This window comes from Columba livia, chromosome 9, assembly GCF_036013475.1.
Source record: "Columba livia isolate bColLiv1 breed racing homer chromosome 9, bColLiv1.pat.W.v2, whole genome shotgun sequence".
NCBI lineage: Eukaryota > Metazoa > Chordata > Aves > Columbiformes > Columbidae > Columba > Columba livia.
Window position 1 is genome coordinate 6,832,663 of NC_088610.1, and position 20,112 is coordinate 6,852,774.

The window sequence follows — 20,112 nt, forward strand, 5'->3', positions numbered from 1 at the left end:
GGGGCAGAGAGGGACACAGCCCCAGCTCCTCATCAGCTGAAGAGTGAGCCCAGCACTTCACAAGGCTCTTCTGATGCAACTTTGTCTTAACCACTCTGTTTCACTTGCAGGGAAACTGAGGCACAGAGGGACAACTTCTCTGCAGTCATGCACAGGTTGGAAGGCATCCAAATTGGATCCAACTGCATGGGCAGCATAGGGATGCTGCGTGGTAGCAAACTGCCTCTCTCCTGTACAGCACCTCTCAGGGCTCTGCAGGGTTTTACCCACCACATTAAACCTCTAGTTGGGCAGGGAAATAAGAAAGCCTGTACACCATGCACAAAACATTGCTGACTCCTCCAGCTTTCTTCCCGTTGCACTGATGAATAAAGAAGCTTTGTGTTTGAGTGGCAATTTTGACCCTCCCACATTCTGCCCTTTTCAGGAAAGAGCTCTTAGCACAAGCCTGAGATAGCAAAATTCTGCCTAGATTTTATGCAACAGAACATAATAAAATGACATATAGGACCACACAATTTAAAATATTTTATAGTCCTGCCAACTCCTGATATTTTGCAATGTTGTCAACCCCTGAAACTTTACTGTGAATCTTAAAATATTTGGTAATTAGCAAAAATTGTCATCTCGAGATAAGCTTAAGCTAACTTGTGTACCTGTACCTGAAGAAAATATACCAGTTGGTTTCAGAAAATGAGAAACATATAAATCCCCAGAACTTTAATAGCAAAAGGCAAATGAAAGTGCCATAAAAATAAGCATGATTTAAAGAATAATAATGTTTAAGCTAAAGGCTGGGCTTTTAAAACATGACTGATGATTTAAAACACTTTTACAAAAATACTTAATTGCATTTCAGTCAACCTGAAAGGAAAAGGACTTTTGAAGAGACAATTTCCAATGTCCTTTTCTTCCTGACTATTTCAGACCATGTCACTGGATCACAGTAGCACAGACATGTGGAAATATCCTGATTTCCACATGAAGCAGTTCAAACGTGTACAAAATGTAACAAAACCCAGCAACATTATGAGGAACATAAAGACAGCCCTTACCTCTGTAATAGGCAAACTGCAAGTAGTCATAATGGAGGGGAAGGAAATTTTCAATTGGTGAGATACGGCCTGACCGTGTGGCAAGTTCTCGGACACAGTCATGTTTGCAAGCCAGGACTTGCATGTAGTGATCTGCCAAGAAAAGAAGAAGAAAATGGTCTGAACTGAGAAAGACAGTGATGGTGCTGAGACAAGGACAGATAGAGGCTAAATCTCCCCAACTGAAGGACATGCAACTCACACTGTTCTGGTCCAGCAAGCTACTGTGCACCCAGAGAAAAAGCTCATGATCCTCTCAAAGCAAATGGAGAGTTGCAGTCATGTTTTTGCCTCCCTTGAGAAATGCCTTTGTCCTTCTGTCAAACTGCAGGGGGAGCTTGAGCATCTTTTCAGTGTGTTGGGAGCTGCTGCTTCTGCCCAGGAAAGCCAGATGGGTGCAGGGACATGCAAGTGGCAGGTAGCTCTTCAACCCCAAGAGCCAAACCAAAGGGGAGGACACCCACAAAACAAGTGGAGATGTGAAGGCAGAGTGGGCACACGTGCTGCCACATCAAATTCACCTCCAAACTGCCTCCCTTCAGCTCATCTTTAATCCCCTCCTTTCTGCAGCAAAAAAGCTCCTGAGGGCACAGGGAGGTGTAGGCAAGAGGGGATGGTACAGATTTCAAGCACAGCTGAGCAAGGTGCCTGCGCTGTGTGACCAAAAGGTGTAAGGTCCAAATATTGGCTGCAAAATTGCCATGTTTGCTGCTTCTCAAAGACAAGATATCTCCCAGGGAAATGCAAGCAAGTGGTAAACATCTGCCATTAGCAAGGTTTCTTAATTGGTGGGAGTCCACAATATAGGCATTGTATCAGCTGTACAATTTTGAAGCCAATGGTGACATCTGATTCCAGTTTGGAGCCTTTGCTGCAATATACTTACAAATCTACTCACTTTCTCTGTCTCTGTACACCACTAAAAACTTTAAGAAACAAACACAGGCTTGGAAAAAAACCCATGTGCTCAGCTACCAAAGCATTTCTCAGAGCTGCCAAAAAATCAGCCTGAGGAATTGGTGATGAAATCAAGTGGAAACTCAAAACAGTTCCCATTTGCTCTGGGCAGGTAGTCTGGGTAGTTATCTGATTTACCATACATATCCAGGGTATTACATTAAGGAAAGAAAGAAGGAAAGGGACATAAATAATTTTGTTGTAATTTAAACCTACTTAAGCATCCTAGATCTGGGTTAATTCATCACTGAGAAGTACTGCTTTTTCTTGGTACTGTCAGGGTGCCCTAAAAACAGGCTATATAAACTGCAATCAATCCACTGAAATGCATCTGTCCCTAGAGTGGAGAGGTGAGAGCATTTCAGCCCCACACAGCAGCACAGCAATCCACCCGGGGACTGAAAAAAGAAATCAGTTTTGAAGAAACTTAAGCTCTCTTTTCTCAGTGTATTAGTGTTCCCACTCCCTGCTGAAACATCTAAGGCTGTGCATCCTTGGTCTGGGGGTAATGACTGGATTAACCTGTCCCATAACAAACATTCCATCAATTCCCTATAGGAAAGCAGTTACACTATGCAGATTATTTGCCACTGTGTGCCCTCACCTCCCTGTTTCTTTGGCTGTCTGAACAACCCTGGCTTTTGGAGTTGTTATTCTCAGGCACACCACTTGCAGAGACCATTTGGCTTGTTCTCCTTCCCAGGTGATGTGCTGGGTGACCACCACACCATGACCACATCTGTGTTCCTCATGGCCCAGCATAGAAACACCTTCTCTGCTCACTGGGGCTGCACTTGATTTGCACAGCACAAAGATAATTTAACAAAGACCAAAACCTGTTCGATGAGCAGCAGCTTTCAGTAAGAAGGAAGGTTGGTCTCCTTTGCCACTGAAGGCTGCTCTCTTGGAGGGCTTGAAATGGCCATTGGTGCCCTGTTCACAGCTTTAAAAGCAGACATGAGCAGCTGACAGCTATACCGGTACCAAGTCAACCCTTACAACATTTCTCTTTTTGTTTTTTTTTGCATGGGTGAATAAAGCCAACAAAGGCAACTTCTCATCCAGTATGTTGGTGGTTTCTCATCTTGGTCATTTTAACTAGATTTCCTGTCTTTACAGAAACAGAATTACGCAAAACCGAAAAACAATCTGCATCTGAATGAAGTATTTTTCACACAAGAAGCAAAACTCCAGAGCTTGATGCAACTCCAAGATCATGAGCAGATAAATAAGATTTCTGTCACCAAACAAACCTTAATTTATTGCTCTTCTTTCTTTTACAACTAATTAAATGTAATCTCATTTCTACTGAGAATGAACTATTTTAATCCCCTCTGGCTCAGAGCCACACATGCAAATGTGAAGATTACTTCACAATGTTCAGTTATCTCTAGAGATTTCAATGAAGATCATAATTAGGTGGGCCTCCACTAATGACAAATCCATCCCTTTGGACAGGGAGAAAAATCTACGTTCTGAGCCTTTCTGGCAACTTTCCTGACCATCTGGAGCATGGCCAAGAGGACTCAGCTGCTCTCTTCATATGCACTGAAAAAAAGAGAAAATATAAACAGGGCCCAGCAATGTCTATATTCCAGTGAGGTACATGAGACTGTGTACAGGGGGAAATGGAGGCAGTTTATGTTAAAGCACGTATACTTCCAGCTATTACAGAAATCTGAAAATGCTCCACACATCTGGTAAGGCAATTCTTCCAGAGCAGCTTCCATTCAGGACCAAAATAAGAGGTTCTAGTTCCCTGTGCTCTGCATTTACATCTTCTGGCCTTACAAGTGCCTCCTGCAGTGTGACTCACCAGGACCAGTGATGGAAGGGAAGACACTTCACCAATTCCAGCCAAAGGCCCAAACTCAATAATTGAAAACATTGCAGGGCCAAGAGTGAGAGCCCTAAAGACACAAAAAGATCTCACCTGCAATAGCTTCATAGAGACCAGCCTTATATTCCAGATACTCATGCTCCTCAAATTTCTGTGGTCCCTCACACATGATCTGGCAATCTGCATCCTCAGAGTAGTACCCTTCCAACGCACGCTCCAGTAAGTCAATGGCAAGCTCATACTCCTCCTTGTCGTAGTGCCTTACCCCAGCACTGTAGTCCTCCTGCAAAGTAGATATGCAGAAGACAAGACTGTGAGCAATCTATGCTGCTTGGACCACAGCATCCTGCCCTTGCCACCTGCAGGTGATTTTCAATAAAAGGTACGAGCAGGCAGGGGCATAACAACCTCCCCTGGTACCTACCAGATGTAAGTGGTTGTGCTAAACCACATTTAAGCCATCAATGGACTTTTGGAACCTTGTAAACCTGCATAAATGCAGAAGTCCTCCATACTTAGGGCACGCTCAGTGCCACTGTTGGATTATGCATTATGTGACAAACTGCTCCTTTTCCCTGTTTTAGCCCTCCTGTCCACCAGTGCTGAGTGCTAAGGGCAAAGACTGCACATGACCTAGGCAAATCTGTCTTAGAACCTCTGCTAATTACACCAAATTGCCACTTCTCCTTCCTCGTGTCTTGTGAAACCAGAAAGTTGGGGGTGGCCCTAGCATTTGTGTTGGCCTTTCACTTTGAGAAGGTGGGAAGAGCTGTCACTCTTCTGCCTGCCACCCTGCACCCTCACCAGCAGTCACTCATGTGCGTGTACCCTGCCCAGGTGGGACAACCCAGCTCAAAAGAAACACACAGAAGCCAAGATCTGTCTGTCGGTGTCCAAGGAGGCATCCATCAAAGCTGCCTGCTGGTGGGTGTTCACAGCCACAGGTGACCCCAGGGTTCCCTGAAGAGAGGAACCGGGTTGGGGATGTAGCCATCAAATAAAGACCAGAGGGTGCCTTCAAAAAGCAGGAGCTGGCTTGCTTTAAAGAAGAGTACTGAGAGTTTGTTTTGCTATATTGTAATACAAACCTTGTCAAGAATCCCCCCATTCATAGATGATGCTCTCTTGGCCTCCTAAATCTCTTCTCTCCACGCTGCGTGACATTTAACCCGGGCACTTCTTTAGCTCAGACTCACCATGTGCTGCCTGGCCTCCCGGTCAACCAAGCTAACTTTTCCTGCTGTGGTTTTGTAGTTCTCAATGTCCTGCTGTATCTCCATGTGCTCAGGGTTTGCCATGAAGAAGGTGTGAGCTGCATTTGCTGCCTCCTCCAGCTTGTTCATCTGTAACAAGATAAGACCACAAATTGGTGATGTAGGACAGTGAACACAGCATTTTATGCAGTACACTCTGACACCTGTACCCCTGACACCCCTTTGACATCACTGGACTGGGCAATGATGGCATAACCAAGGAAAACCTGAATGGAGAGGCTAAAGAAAGCAGCTGAAGTGAGAAGAAAGCCCAGTGCAAGGGAAATCAGAAGAGCTGGAGTTCCTGAGAACCAGACAGGTAATTTATCTGTTTGCAATGTGGTCTATTGGTGACATGGTCCAGCTTGTTTTCCAGCTGCACATCCTCTGAACTCAGCCACTCCAACCACCTGCACAGCACCACGCTGAGAGATGCTCTCATGAGATATGAGACAGAGATAGGAGGGGAAAGCAGGTGCTGAGACTGCTCTCTCTACAAGCCTTGGAGGCTGAGCTACAACCAGGCTAAGGGCTTCTGCTTGTAAATGGGGACTCAGGACCATTTATTAAGGTCAGCTGTGCACAGCTGCAAAAGGCCAGACTCTGCTGATAGTAGCAGCGATATGAAGAGTTTTAACAAGTCAGTTCAGATTCAGAGATTCAGAACTGAGACTGGACAGTAGTTTTACCCTGGAGAAAGCCTCGTAAACAAACAGAAATTCTAGCGCTAAACACACCTACAGCTGCTTCCAGGAGTACAGGGAGAAGGACAGATGTTCAGGTGAAACATCTGCATGACCTAACAGGTCACCCCTGACATACGATTATCTTCAGAGATGTGGCTGAACTGACAATACCCTGTCCGCAGGTTGCTTGTTACCTTGACAAATGTGTTTTCAACCACCTGCGCATCCAATAGCACATGAACTCCTGCTGAATCTAGTGGGATTGATATCTGGATGAAATCATGGGGGCTTCTCCTCGAGGGATGCCCCTCAGTACATACATCCTATGGCAATTTCGCATATGTTGCTTAAGAAAGTTTTGTGGGGAAATACTAAGGGAAAAAAAGGCAAAGGATTTGTGCAGGTCACTCAGTTGCACCAACAGCATGGCGTAAAGACTTTTTTTTATGTCAAACGCTGCTCTGAGTGGGAACAAGAGCAGGGCAAGGGCAAGAGCAACAGCTTCAATTCAGCTGGGTAAGGAGAGTCCCCCTGGAAACACCGAGCCCACACCAAATCATTTGACAAATCTGCTCCTATTTTGAAAGCCGAGCTGTCTGACAGCATTAATAAAATACTCCAGTTGTTTAACAGGCAGGATGATGCCTCCTTTCCTACTGCACATAAAGCTTGGCAAGACTAAGGCAAATACAGGGTGAAGACACGCATTATTTTTGTAAGGTAACCTTTGCCAATGGTGAAGAGGGAGTGTGATTTAGCTGCAAAGGAAGCAGTCAGTGCCCCTTGAATCTCCATGCTCAAACACAATTTCCAAGTGGCAAATGCTGTAACAGGTTTCATTTGGCTTTTCCTCAAAACAAGGTGGAATTAGAAAGTGCAGCAAGCTGCTGAAAACAATTTTGACATTAAAAAAACAGGATAGATAGATAGATAGATAGATAGATAGAGAGAGAGAGAGAGAGATAGATAGATAATGGTAATTGGGAGCCCAGCTTAAAGGTGAGGGATGCAGGATGATGCAGAGTACACTGAGACACACGCTGAACCTCCCAGCACACAGTGAATCCCCCAGAGAAGCACCCATTGCTTTCATCTGTGCTCTGGGGCTGTTTAGATAAGTAGGAGTGCAAACACAGTCTGCAGAGCAAACAAAGGGGCTACCCTGAGTCAAACTGGTGGCAAGTGGAGACATCACGGCTGTTGGAAATCACTGGCTGAGTTTGTCAGGGATGCCTGAGTGATTCTGAGAGGGAGACGCTGAATGGGAGCAGACACCCAAAACTACCAGAGGATTTGTGAAATTGGCATTCTTACATCAGATGAGCCATTCCGGACACGTTCCCATGTTGCTTGCTGGAGCATGGAGATGTTTTGAAAGCAGGTGCCTGGATATATGAAGACCTTTTGGAAGAAAAGCCCAGCCATTGCTGCCAGCCAGAGCCACACCAGGCGAGCACTCTCCTAAACCCTCTCTGCTGCTCCAGCACAGCCAAAATTGCTTGTGTGGTTCCTAGAAAAGCCAGGGCAGAGCTGGCCGAAGAAGCATGCGTGAATACCTCCAAAAGGAAGATGAAAACTCTGGTCAGATGGCATCTCAGACCACTCCCCAGATCTGCCCTTTGAACAGCAAAGCACCGCTGTGCTGCAGTGCTCACAGAAACACAAATAATTTGCTTTGTGTAAACTTCAGAAGTTTTTCAGGATTAGCTCTGTGCTGACAGTGTATGATGTGAAGCCAGCTTTTACTGCAAAAATAATGTCTACTCTAGTCTTTCACTTTGAGTTTTCCTAAGGACATCACTCTACAGAATAATCCCTTGGCTTCCCCGCAGGTGAGCAAAATGACTGCAAGAAATTTTTATTGAGGACAGCACAAAAAGCCCCAAACCCCTTCAGTGTAGAAATCTTTTACTTTTTTTTTTTTTTTTAAAAAAAAAAAAGAGACATTCATATTCAGAAACATGCATCCCATCCTGAAAAAGCTTGTCTGAACATAATCCCATCCTGGAAAAGCTCATCACAGCTGGGCAGCATCTGATACAGGATAAAGGACCAACTAGAGCATCTCATGATGGCAATTTTCAGGTCATGTTGTTTGTAGGTGGGACTGCTGCTGCAGCTGGTAATTAGAGAGGTGGAGATGGGGCAAGAGGTTTGCTGGAGACACATTAGCTACTGACCTGATCCAGAGGGCTGCCATTAAGCCACTATTTGAGCTGCTCAGGAGAACCACGTTCTTACATACCACAGATTTCTATTCACAGGCAGCATCCTGCTTGTGCAAACTTAAAAGGGACCAAATGCATCTCAGCCAGGGAACTGGTCCTTTGAGATACATTGCAATAGTCTGTTGTTGGACATTCTCTTCAGAAAGCTGTCAAAAATTGTCACAGATCCTAGGATGGGTTTAGTTGTTCCTGGATAAAATCCATCCCTGTAAGATAGGAAGAGTCTGATTTCTAGACACAACAGAAAATCCCTTTTCCACGCTTGAAAAAAAGGTTCATACTGTGTCTAGTCCTACTGGCTCTTTGCAGCAGAGGTGACCTTTGTATTTTGCTAAGTGGACTCAAAGTAAAACATTTCAACTCAACATTTTTCAATTTATCATGTCCCATATTTGCCTTAGAAACATACAAGTAACACAAAGAAGCCAACAGCTGCTAAGTTTTGGGGAGTTTTTAAGTGGCTGTGTGTATATAAAAGCAAATTCCTAACTGGTAAGACATGTTCAGAGACTAGCACTGACATTAATTATGAAACACTCTGGGGAAACCTTTGCCAAAACACTCTGAATTCACAAGGAGCAGGATATTTTGGTGTTTAAAGGTCTGGGCTGGGACTCAGGACACCTGGACCCAGTTCCTGGCCCTGTCTCAATCTCACTGTGCAGTCATTGGAAAAAAACATTTTGTTTTCTTTGTGCCTGATTTTCCATTGTTTTAAATGAATAACAATAAAAATAATAGTGTTTCTCCCACAGGGTAATAACTTTGTTTATTTAGATGGCAAGCGGTCCAGGGACCATAAGCATATGAGAGCATGAAACACAAGGAGATTTTGATCTTTGTGCAACCAGCACTGAGTAAAAATCAGCAAGGAAAAAATGACAACTGTAAAAGCACAACCTTAGTATATGCTCTAAGGTCCGCTTGTTCACCCCACTGGAATGAGATCGCTGGACAATCGCTGCAGCCTTGCACCAAACCCTGTGTATATTGGCCAGAGAGGACACACAAAATCAGAACATGAGCGCTGAAAGAGCCCTGGGAACACCCTGTCCATTTTGATCTTACCATGCCAACAGCTAGAGCCAAGAAGGGGAAAACACAACATTCAAGTGCTTCTGGGTTTTGATGCTGAAAAATATTTGTTTTCCTCATTTGAATGTTAAGAGTGTTTCATTTTACAGAAAAACAGAAATATTATTTTAAGCGGCAAAATCCCAGATTAAAGAATTTCTGCAAATTGCAAATGCTCAGTTTCATTCCCATCTGGGACTGTGCTGGCCTGGACTTCAATGGACTGCCACTTCCAATCTGCAGTAGTGGCTTGAATTAGGAAGGCAGTTTTAATCAGAGCATTAGACAGGACCAAACATGGGCTGGAGAAAGGACCTTGAGTGAATATCTTGAGCATCACTATACAATTGATGCCAATTCTCATTTATAACAGTTGAAAAATCCTTTGTGGTGCTTTCATAGGCTGCATGATGAAGCGTAATATAACATTTACAGTCTCTTAATAGTTCATCATCATTCTTGTAGCTGTAAAATCACATGTCAGCCAGCAAACTCCATGTTGAGCAATCTAATTTGTATCTATAAGGCCACTGTCACCAACTTGCCATGGTAAGGAAACAAACTGTCACACTGGAATATGTCTAACTTGCTGTTTGATTTTATCATCACTTCAGCTGCTGTGTCTCTCAAAGAGAAAACCAGGATTCACCTCATCGCTAATGCCCACCTGAAAACAGCTCAGCCTGGCTCAGCCCCACTTGCAGGCACGTGCTCTGAATTCACACTTGCCCTCGCTATTTGGAGATGAATGAATTCTGACCAAAGTTTCCCTCGTGCCAAGATGCAAAACAAGCTTGCACAAGCCCCTGGCCCCTTCCCTAGGGGATACACCACACAGCCACACCGTGGTTTTAGCTACAATGACCCTACACTTTTTAGTCCTTCAAGTTTGCTCCCTGGTGCTTGGCAGTGGGGATAACAAAGTGGAACAGGCATCGTGCCAGGTCTGTGAGAGGAACATTGCACAGATTTACAGTCTGTTCTTGCAGCCGGGGGCATGGTACACCGTACCAGCGCCACTTTGCTTATGTTAACACTGACATAGTGCTGTTTATGGGAGGGAAGCAGCTGTGGCCAGAAGATCTACAGGTGCTCAGGTGCTCCCAGCTGACCCTGCAGTTTTCATGACAAAAACAAGGATAAAAAGAGCTCCAAAAGTCAAAGGATTTTAGAGAGAGTATAGCCAAAGCAATATCTATTCTGACTGCTGGAGACGTGGGGTCACAAGACATGGTATAATCAAGACCTCAGACTATTATTGACAATGAGTTCCCATTTCATTGAACATATTATCAGGTATTGGCAACTGTCACGCATTCACACAACTGTTGTAATCCAGCCTGTTTCTATATTAAAGTATCTTCAGCATGTAAGACATAGTTTGAATTGAAACTTTTTGGAGAGGGGAAGAGAAGGAAGGCTTATACACTGGAAAATGTGTAAGATCCATCAAAACCACAGCACTTCTTGCTGTGCCAAGATTGGATCTACCTGCACATAACCTCCATCAGTTGCTGAGTGCATGAGCCTGGCATGGAGCTTGTGAGAAAAAATCTCAGTCATTTGGCTGACCTAGAAAGCAAAGTCCCAAACCTTCAGACAGCTCTTGGTTTGCTGAACAGATATTGTTTTTCTAAACTTTTCCATAGCTCCAATGCTGCTGTGTTGTATCAAAGGCTTAGTGCACTGGGCTCTGCAGAGGAGGGAGGCTCTGGAGTCAGTAAGCACAGATAACAAGGGAAATAAAAGGTTCAGTGTCATGAAGGATTAATCTCGTTGTGTCTGTGCAGAGCTTACTGCTTCGGTGAGTAGAAGCAAGTAGAAGTGAAATGGCTATAAATAGCATGTGACCTCGCCTCAACTATTTTATTATTGCAAACAGAGAAGGAAGAAATTCTCCAGAGAATTTAATCAGGAAAATTTCCCTCTGCCGATGGGATCCCACATTCACAGAAAGATGCTTGAGCCGCCTGCAACCAACAACAGCACCCACTGACCCCTCAGAAACACTAAAATCAGAAAGCAAGGCAAGCATATGGCAGAAGAGGGCCTTAGCCAAGAGTAGGGAATAGGTACCAAGTGACGGAGATGTGAAGCAGCATTTGAGTTCATTAACACGCCATCCCCTGCTCTCCAAAGAGTTCACCCGTTCCTTGTATTCCAACTCAAGGTAAGTAGGATTGGTCCCTTCTCCTTGCTACTAGTGTTATGGGCGGCAGTAGCGATGCCTTCCCTGGAGGCTCCACATGCATATTTTCAGAGGTCTTCTCCATTTTCAAAATGCAGAAAACCTCTAATGTTCTTTGGACAGTTCCCCTCAGATCACCCCATCCCACCTCACTGTGTGCTGCTGCTCACCAGTTCTCTGGTAGACCCAAATCCAAAACAGAAGAAATTTGGAGAATTGGCTCAGAGAAAAGTTATCATGAGAAAGGAAACTTAGGAAGGATTTGGGTTCTTTTGTTATTCCAACAAGCAATTTTTCAGTACACAAACATACGCAGATTGGTAGGTACATGGTCGAAAGAGCTGACTAGACATTGAATTAGTCTCCTGAAAGTGGCAGAAACTTGGAAATTTAAAACTAAACAGAACAAACCACCTAAATATTCTTCATGGAACAACTTTTTTTTCAATTAACCAAGAGGGAAATCAGATTTCCTAATGAATCTCTCACTTGGGCCATGCTGGCAGTATTTTACTTAAGTGTACACATGTATAAGCCAAGCAGACTGCACCCCCTGTCTGAAAAGGTCATTTTGGTATTGAGAAAGCAAATTAAACTGAGACACTTTCTTTCCTCCCTGACACGCTACTCTTAAACTATTCCCAGGCATGTAAGGATGAGGATTTTCACACATTTCTGGCTGTGCATTGTGTGCTTCTGTGTGCACGTGGGGTAACAAATGCTGCACAAGGAGCAGGGAATTACTCAATAGCAAGTGACTTACAAAACCACTTCCCAGCAGGAAGGACTCTTCCCACATAAATCTCAAACACATTGAGGCATTGTAGGATTCATCCGTGGAGGAAGCGATGGGAACTGTGTTTGTGTTTACTGAACCTCCCATCTGATTGTGAAAAACACTCGGAGCCAGATTTTGTCCTGTGTAAACACTCAGTTCTGTGTAACTTACTCTAATGACAGCTAAGTTGTGTGTGAAACATTTTCAACAGGGAAAAATTCCTAGAATATGCGGTGTGGGCCCTTTTGGCAAAATAAACAAGAAAACGACCACACCACAACCGGAAAACAAACAAACACCAAAAAATACCCCTAGAACTGGCTTTTTAAAGCTTAAGCAAGAAACCCCTTGTAGATGGGATTCTTTCCTTCATGTCAGCACACGACAGCTGTGATCACAGACAGTACCTGGATTTCAGAACACTACTCTCTACAAAGGAAAATAAAAGTGCCTTCTATCAGCAGAGAGCTGGCCAGTTGTCCCCCTCCCTCCAGCTGCAAACACAGAACCACACTGCTAGTCTGTGATGCAAAGCAGCCTACACCCTGGACCACAGGAGGGCTCTAAGCAGCTCCTCCAAAAGCCATCTCTGTCTAGAAATGGGCTCCTTTGCTATTTCTAAGGATGCTAGCACAATCTGAAGGCTAAGTAAGAGCTTCCCTTATAATTTTCTGTGGAAAAGGTGGGGTGTACTCAGCCTTCAGCAATCTGTGCAGATGGTTAGCCATGAGGCTCCTACATCCCAGTTTTCCTCCATCAGATAATTAGAGATGAGCCAGTGGCCCCTGGATATAAGTAGCATGGGAGAAGCAACACATCCACTAATGGCAACAAGCAGAGCTAGATACTAAAAGGTGGGGGGGTCTAAAGCCAGCCAGGCTTTCCAGAGGTTCCCATTCATGTCTTTCCTCCTATTGTCATAGCATTCCTGTGGCAGCCCCAGTCATTGCACACTTGGTAATGTATCAGCCAAGGATTAGTCCACGCGTTTTAAGCTAATGAAATTGAGCAGCTGGAAACAAGCAGTAGGTGACTATCCCCTCCTCATGGACCACCAGCAAGAATCCCATTGGCCACAGCCTGTTAGATGAATAATGAGCTTTCATTTGATATATTGACAGAGAAGCAGGTGGTCCCCTGCAGAGAGTCTCAGAAATACCTGGTAGGAGAGAGGTGAATGTTGCTAACCCTGCTGGCAAGGAGCGAGGAAGCCCTTTGTCTGCGAAGGGAGGAAGGTCAAGGCTGGAATGCTTCAATCTGATTAAGGCTAAAACTGTTCACCTACTTTTAGGGGAAAAAACAGAACAAAACAAACTTGGGAGGCTGTTGAAAGCACTGGGGGGTGCATCATGTAAGCATGAGTCACAGGCAGGCAGGACATTCCCTCTCTACCAGTAGAGATGCCACGGGAACATAACAATATTCTACATTTCCACAAAGTCTTCCAACCTCAGGAAGCCAAAGGCATTCAATTTGGGACAGAAACAAAGCAAACTCATCTGTGATGAAAGAACTAAAGTCATGAAACAGAGATAGAATGGGGGATGCTTGGCAGAGGATCACTGAACGGTGCTTTTGCACAAGTATAATCCACAACATAGAGTCATCGTTATGGATACAAACAGCAGCGTTTATTCTAAGGAGGATGAAGGCCAATGCACATTGCAGCATGTCTCTATCAAAAGACTTCCAATCAGTAAACTATTTCATTAAAACAACAGCGACACACAACCTCCTCTTCCAATTAGGGGATAAGAGTTACACTCTTGTGATTGAACTGATTAACAAACACTGCACAAGTGATGGTGAATAACATGGGGACTGTGCCTGATGCCATCCATGTGCCTACAAGAATAAGGCAAAGCAGCTTATTCCAGCAAACTTCTGGCCATCAGTACTTCTGCCTGGAAAGGACTGATAGCACTTCTCCAATGTGTGTGCAAGAACACAGCAGTGCAAGTCAGAGACTAAACCCAAAAATAGCAGAACTGTCACATATTCTTTGTCTCCCGGATTCTGCGTTTTTCCTGCTTTTATGTATCATCCCTCTCTGAGTCCCGTAGAGCAGCAGCTTTACGGTTCAGATGTGATTTTTCTCTAGCATGCTGCCTCCCTGGGCATTGCAACTAGTCGAGCTTCACTGGTTGATACCATCAGGCACTGGTGCAGACTCCTAACCAAGCTGTCTCCACCTTGACGTCTCTATAGAAGTAATTACCAAAACACTTAAGAAAAACGCAACAGAAAAATCTGAAACAAACAGAAAAATTCTTACAGCAGAAACTTTCCTCTCTTTCCAGGGTTTAGCAATGGCTCAGCACCTTTAAAAAAAGTCAGGCATAATGAGCTGCTGAATGCCCTTTGAGAGCCAAAGTTTCCTGCGTGAAAATGCATATGCTTGTCTGCTGTTACTCAACATCACCCAAACAGCTACGTGTGCCCCTAGAAAACGCCTTTCTGAGAGAACACATGGATTACTCATGAACATCCTGGAGCCAGAACACCACACTGATCTGATGATAAAATGATAAGCCCTTTTTTTGCAACCTGTTTTTGATGTAAACAGAGTTTTGTCAAGTGGCTTATCTAAACCCTGTCCCAAGCCTGAAGCCTCTCCCTCCCTCTTCCCCTAGCAACAGAAAGTCATCTCCTACAGAAGGTACCATGATTATGGTCAGTTTATTTTATTAATACCAGAAGGTTTGAAAAGCAGAGTGCATAGCCCTGAGGGTGACCTGCAAACAGGACAGTGCCATCTGAGAAAGAGGTTGTTATCTCCCTCTGCCCTGAGCCACGATGGGACAACAAAGGGAGAAGCAAGCAAACCTTAAATCTGAAGGAGAAAACAGACTCATATCTATGCAACATCCTCTCACACAAAATCTTTGACAGGCTTCAAGAAAATGGTTTTAGTTACCATGTTTTTTCCAGACACAATGTTTCTAGAATACCTTTTTCCAGGGCTTGAGTCATAAACCAATGGATCATCACTCACAACTGCTGAATGGTTGGAGACCAGATGGTGATGGACATTAGGGCACTTAATTAAATAAGCCATCAGATCACCATTCCAACTCAACAAGCATTTTGGAAAAATTAAAGATCTACAAATCAGAGGTGGGGTCTGTTCACCACAAGTGGAATGGACTGATGCCAAGGGCAAGCAAGCTGATCTCATGCCTTACATATCTTTGGAGAACACTGCCATCCTTGGAAAGAAACTTCACTGCTGATCTGATAGATTCACTGCTAGTGGGCTGGCATCAAGTCATTGCATTTACTTTCTGCAAGGAAGCAATGCTTGTAGAGAAAGAGAAGGAAGTGAAAAATACACCCATATTTCCTCAACATAATCTCAGTTGATCTGTAAAGCAAAGGAAAAGTCTTGCAAGCACTATGGGCTGCCAAGTTAGTTCAGGCCAAAGGTTCATGTATCTCAGGAGCCTTACCCCAGCAGTGGCCAGGGGTGGACACTCATGGGCAGAGGGTAAGGATGTAGCAGGTACACAGTGACACTTCCACACAGGGTATCATCAGCAAAAGCAACAGCTTACAGGCGTCCTGTATCAGGATTTTCCTCTGGACCACTGTGCTTAAAAGCCACTGACAGACCTATCCTTCAGGGAGCTGTGTAATCCTTTCTGGAACACATTTACACAAGCTGCAATAAATAAGGGATTTGGAAGACTTTAAGACCTCAGTGTACTATTTTCATTAGAGTAGAAGTGTGGCTGAGAAAGACCTACCTCTAGCATTTGGTAGAGTTTTCAGAAGACATGGGAGCTGCTGCAAAATACACCTGCACATGTCTACCTGCCTGGAATGCAAGAGCCATTGCAGCAGCACTGCAAACTTCCTCAGGCTCCTCCAACATTTGTCTCACTAAAACTCAAACCCATCTGATTAAAACAGGGATGGGTTTTCCCACAAAAATTCATCTTATGAAATGAAGGCAGATGAAACAGGGCAGGGGAGGGGCCTCACAGCCTACCCTCTCATCCAGGACACTAAGAGCACATCAAGTCTCAAGGGTGCTCTCCTGGTAGGCAGAATGAGTAAGCTGACGTGAGATGGACTGTTCTGATTTTATAGCATAGTGTCTGCCAGACATGTTCTCAGCAAAATCTGACCCTGCAAATTCTGGAGGAGAGGTCCTCTTTCCTAAGAGCTTCCAACTGCTGCAGCTGAGGTTGACACATGGAACAAAAGCATGCTGAAGAACTTCATGCACTTCCATCTTCAGTTTATCCAGCACTACTGAAGAAACTTGTAGTTCATTTGGTGAGGATGCAATTCTACCCTTGCAAATGTGACTCTTACCCTACTCCAGCTCACCAAGCTTTCACGAACGCTGTTACTAATTTGAGAGAGGAATTACTAGCTTTGAGATAAGAATAACACCAGTCTCCAGAATGACACCTCCAACACTCAGCCCAGGGGCACGTTATGGGCAGCATCCGCTGCTGCTCAGGCTCTTGGTGCAGCTCCAGCATCTCCTCCAGAGTTACACCAGAGTGACTTTGGCTCATGCTTCAGCAAGCGAGGCCACATACCGCTGGGACAATTGCCTCCATATATGACACACACATCACAAGTCTCAGCAAGATTTGCTGCTTCTGAAATGAAAACACTTTGCACACTTTCCCCAGCCATGGCTTGGTAATCATTACTAAACACTTATCAACTAGACGGCCTTCATTTCCTGAGAGCCTGGACCTAATTACACCAGGAAACACTCCACTTTTTCTTCAGACACTGAAAAATGTTGGTTTCTGAGCCCTCCTCCTACAAAGTCAAACTTTGCTCTGATTAGTAGAGTGTAAGGGAGGGAAAAAAAAATGCAGCCAAATCTCAAAAGGCAAACATTATTCACAGAGATGCCCTGGCTTCACTCTGCATCATTAATAATAACAATAAAATGTCACAGCTATTCCATATCCACTCCCTCCTTTATTAATCTTAGCTGAGCCTTGTGAGGCCCTGCAAAGAGGTATCATTTTCCCCAGCTTGCAGGTAAGGAGTCTGATGTCTCATGGCAAATCAGAACCAGATCCCAGGGTCACCAGCTCCTAACGCCATTCCTCAAAGGAGTGAAAAAAAAAAAAACCCTCGGCTCTGTTTCTTTATCAGGACATTCGATCCAGTGGGGGAATGAAGAAGCCTTTGCCAAATGTGCTGCACACAGACCAGCACTTTCTAATCCCTCCTTTGTGACACAGGGCCAGCTGGGATGTTGATGTACAATCACTTGCTTGTTAACAGAGCTCAGAATATCACCATCAAATCAAACTGTTGGTTAATTAGTGTATAAAAGAACCCCTACACATGCACAGTAATGGAGTGTTAATGTCCATAGTAGCAAATCACAAGATCTGCTGCTGCAGCAGCATTGGGTTTACCCTGCCAGCTGCCCAGGAGCTGCCGCTCACCCCAGCAGGTGACCAAGCAGCAGCTGCAGATGCCGCATGCAGTGGGAGCCACCTACAGCAAACCTGCTTGGGGAAAAAAGGTGAGGAAGACTTGTCTAAGGGGTTGTGCTTCCTCTGACCAAGATTTCCAGGCAGTTTCACTAATCCTATTATCCTGGCTTGGGAAAGAGCCTGCAGGAAGGCAGAGCAGAGCTATGGGCCCTCCCAGTGCTGCAGTTTTCCCTTCATGAGAGTTAGTGGAACGGCATGGGTGGGATGTGTCAGCTCCCAGCTTGGCCAGTGCACGTGTGGCCAAAGGGGTGACCCAGGAGGAACAGGGAATGTGTCTCTCCTTGAGAACAACTAAGAAACATACCCTCTGCAAAGGGTGGATCAGCAGCACATCCCACATTTCTGACTCTGGGTTGCTCTCCTACAAGTATGTACCTTCACCTTTCTCCTTCCTCCCAGCCAAAAGATGGAAATAAGACACAAATCTATTACCCTGGGCAAGAGCAGTCCACAGACCAGACTCTTAATTCAGACTCCTAATCCAGAGCATCAGATCCAGCACTTCCCATTGATTGCTCCAGCACTGGTGACCAAGCACCAAACTGTAAGCAACAAACAGCCTGAATGAAACAGAACTGACTTTTTTTGTAACCCCATCCTCTCTGGCTTCTCTCATGAACACATTGCCAGTGGTGCAGTTTGTTTATAACCCACAGTACATAATGCACATGGCTTGGAGATTGCCAGACTGTGCCTGTATTTCTTTGGCATGTCTGCCCAGACCTTCCCTGCAGATCCAGCATGCCAGGGAAGTGCTGGAAGCTTGTGGTGCTTTGGCAAAGCACCTCTTAGCCTGACACATATTAATTCCAGATGCTACAGCTTTGCCATGCTCATAGCAACTTCTGTGACCCTTCAGCAATGTGTGTCTTCCCATTTCAGGCTGGCAGGTGGCACTTTTGGAAGCACAGGGCTTTGCAGTGGGGGAAGAGCTCAGTCATTGGGCAGGGACTGACACCACGTCCCACATGGTCTGCTGGTCAGGCACAGGGACATCTGCAACAGCTGCTTGTAGAACAGGGCTTCAGAAAAGAGACTTGTGTTCACCACTGGAACAAACACAAACTACACCGATATCTACTTCTGAGCAGATAAACACTTGGTCTGCACAGATTCCTGTACTGGGCACAGACATGGATAGAGCCAGGCTGGATGTCAGCCACAACCTGCACAAACTTAAACACATTCAATGTTCAGTTCCAACTTCTGACACCCTTGTGGCCCCACTTGCTGGAAACCCTGTAGAGAGACACTCCTGCACAACCTTCCTCATGTCAAGGGCTTAAAAGCATCCGCAGCGGTGGACGATCCTCACGGGTCTCCTATCCCAAGCACTGGCTCCTCCATTTCTCAGCTCTCACCAGCACCAGTAAGCAACATCCTAAAGAATCCATGTGTCACTTGTAGGCACAACGCAGGTGTTTATTCCATTATTGCATTGCTGAGACGGGGAAGCAGCTGCTTGGTGCGGCTCCAGGGAAGGATGGCAGCCCGCCGGAGAGGGAGCCCTGCCAGCAACTGCGGGATGAACAGCAGCCCAGAGCCTGTGGGGAGCCGGACAGGAATATCACACAGCAGCGTTCATGGGCAGCAGTGCCTGTCGCAGGGATACCCCCTGAGCACAGGCTGGTGTTGCTGACAGCACTGACACGTTCTGCATCCCGGCTGCAGCCCCACCACTGATGTCATCCTGGCATTACCCGCAACCTGGGGCAAAACTGTTTTCTAGTATGCAAAAATGAGAAGCTGTCTGCCCTCGCTGAGGACATGGCTGATGAAGTCATGCTCCTGCCAGAAGCCAATGTTTTCTGAGCACTTCCAAGGGGAGTCTGAGTTTCTGCTTTTAATTCCTGGCTCCGGTTCTGACTTACTGAGAATTCTTCTACTAGTCACTAAGCACCTCCATGACTCAGTTTCCCTGCTAAACAGGAGCATGAACCTTCTGGCCCTGGCTGCTGGGAGGCTGAATGACAGCATTTAAATACCTCAGATGACATTTCAGGGCTTAAGATATTGCAAGATTTTTCTGTTGATCTTAAAATTATGCACCAGTCTCTTGCAAGAGCTCACTCAATCCTTATAAGTGGCTCTTTGTCACTGTTCCCATCCACACCCTAGTTCCCCTTTGAAAGGCAAATACCATAAAAGGCTGTTTATAGAAATAAGAAGTCAAATAGGGTCAGGCTCACTAGGGCTTTGCTGCCCTGAGCTGCGGCCAGGGTGGGGTGGCTTCCCGCTCCCCCGCCATCCATGAGGAACAGCAGCCCGTCTGTCTGAGGAGCCTCTGACGTGGGTCTGTGTCTCCTGCCCCTTCGCAAAGAACCGTTTCATCTCCAGTGGAAATAGCTAAGACGGAAAAGGTGGATGATGCCAAGATTAAGTAAGAGAATTAGGAAAATAGCAAGCGTCCCTAATCAATCACACTTGGACAGTGAGGGTTTTATGTGCACAGAGACTTCACTTAAATTCTTTTTTGCATTTATCCACAAGAAAGAAAAAAACCTGGTGGCTGAGGAAATTGCCAGATGTTGATT

At 45.2% G+C, this 20,112-nt stretch overlaps 1 protein-coding gene across 2 annotated transcripts in view; it reads right to left on the reverse strand.

Annotated features, from left to right (window-relative positions):
• P3H2 (prolyl 3-hydroxylase 2) overlaps nt 1-20,112 on the reverse strand; it is a 70,888-nt gene that overhangs the window by 10,918 nt on the left and 39,858 nt on the right. For both annotated transcript variants that reach the window (XM_005513214.3, XM_065073614.1), the window contains exons 2-4: nt 5,088-5,234; nt 3,985-4,174; nt 1,056-1,187 (exon numbers count right to left, since the gene is read on the reverse strand). In XM_005513214.3, the coding sequence (XP_005513271.2) occupies nt 1,056-1,187; nt 3,985-4,174; nt 5,088-5,234 (469 nt within the window). The remainder of the gene's footprint in view (nt 1-1,055; nt 1,188-3,984; nt 4,175-5,087; nt 5,235-20,112) is intronic.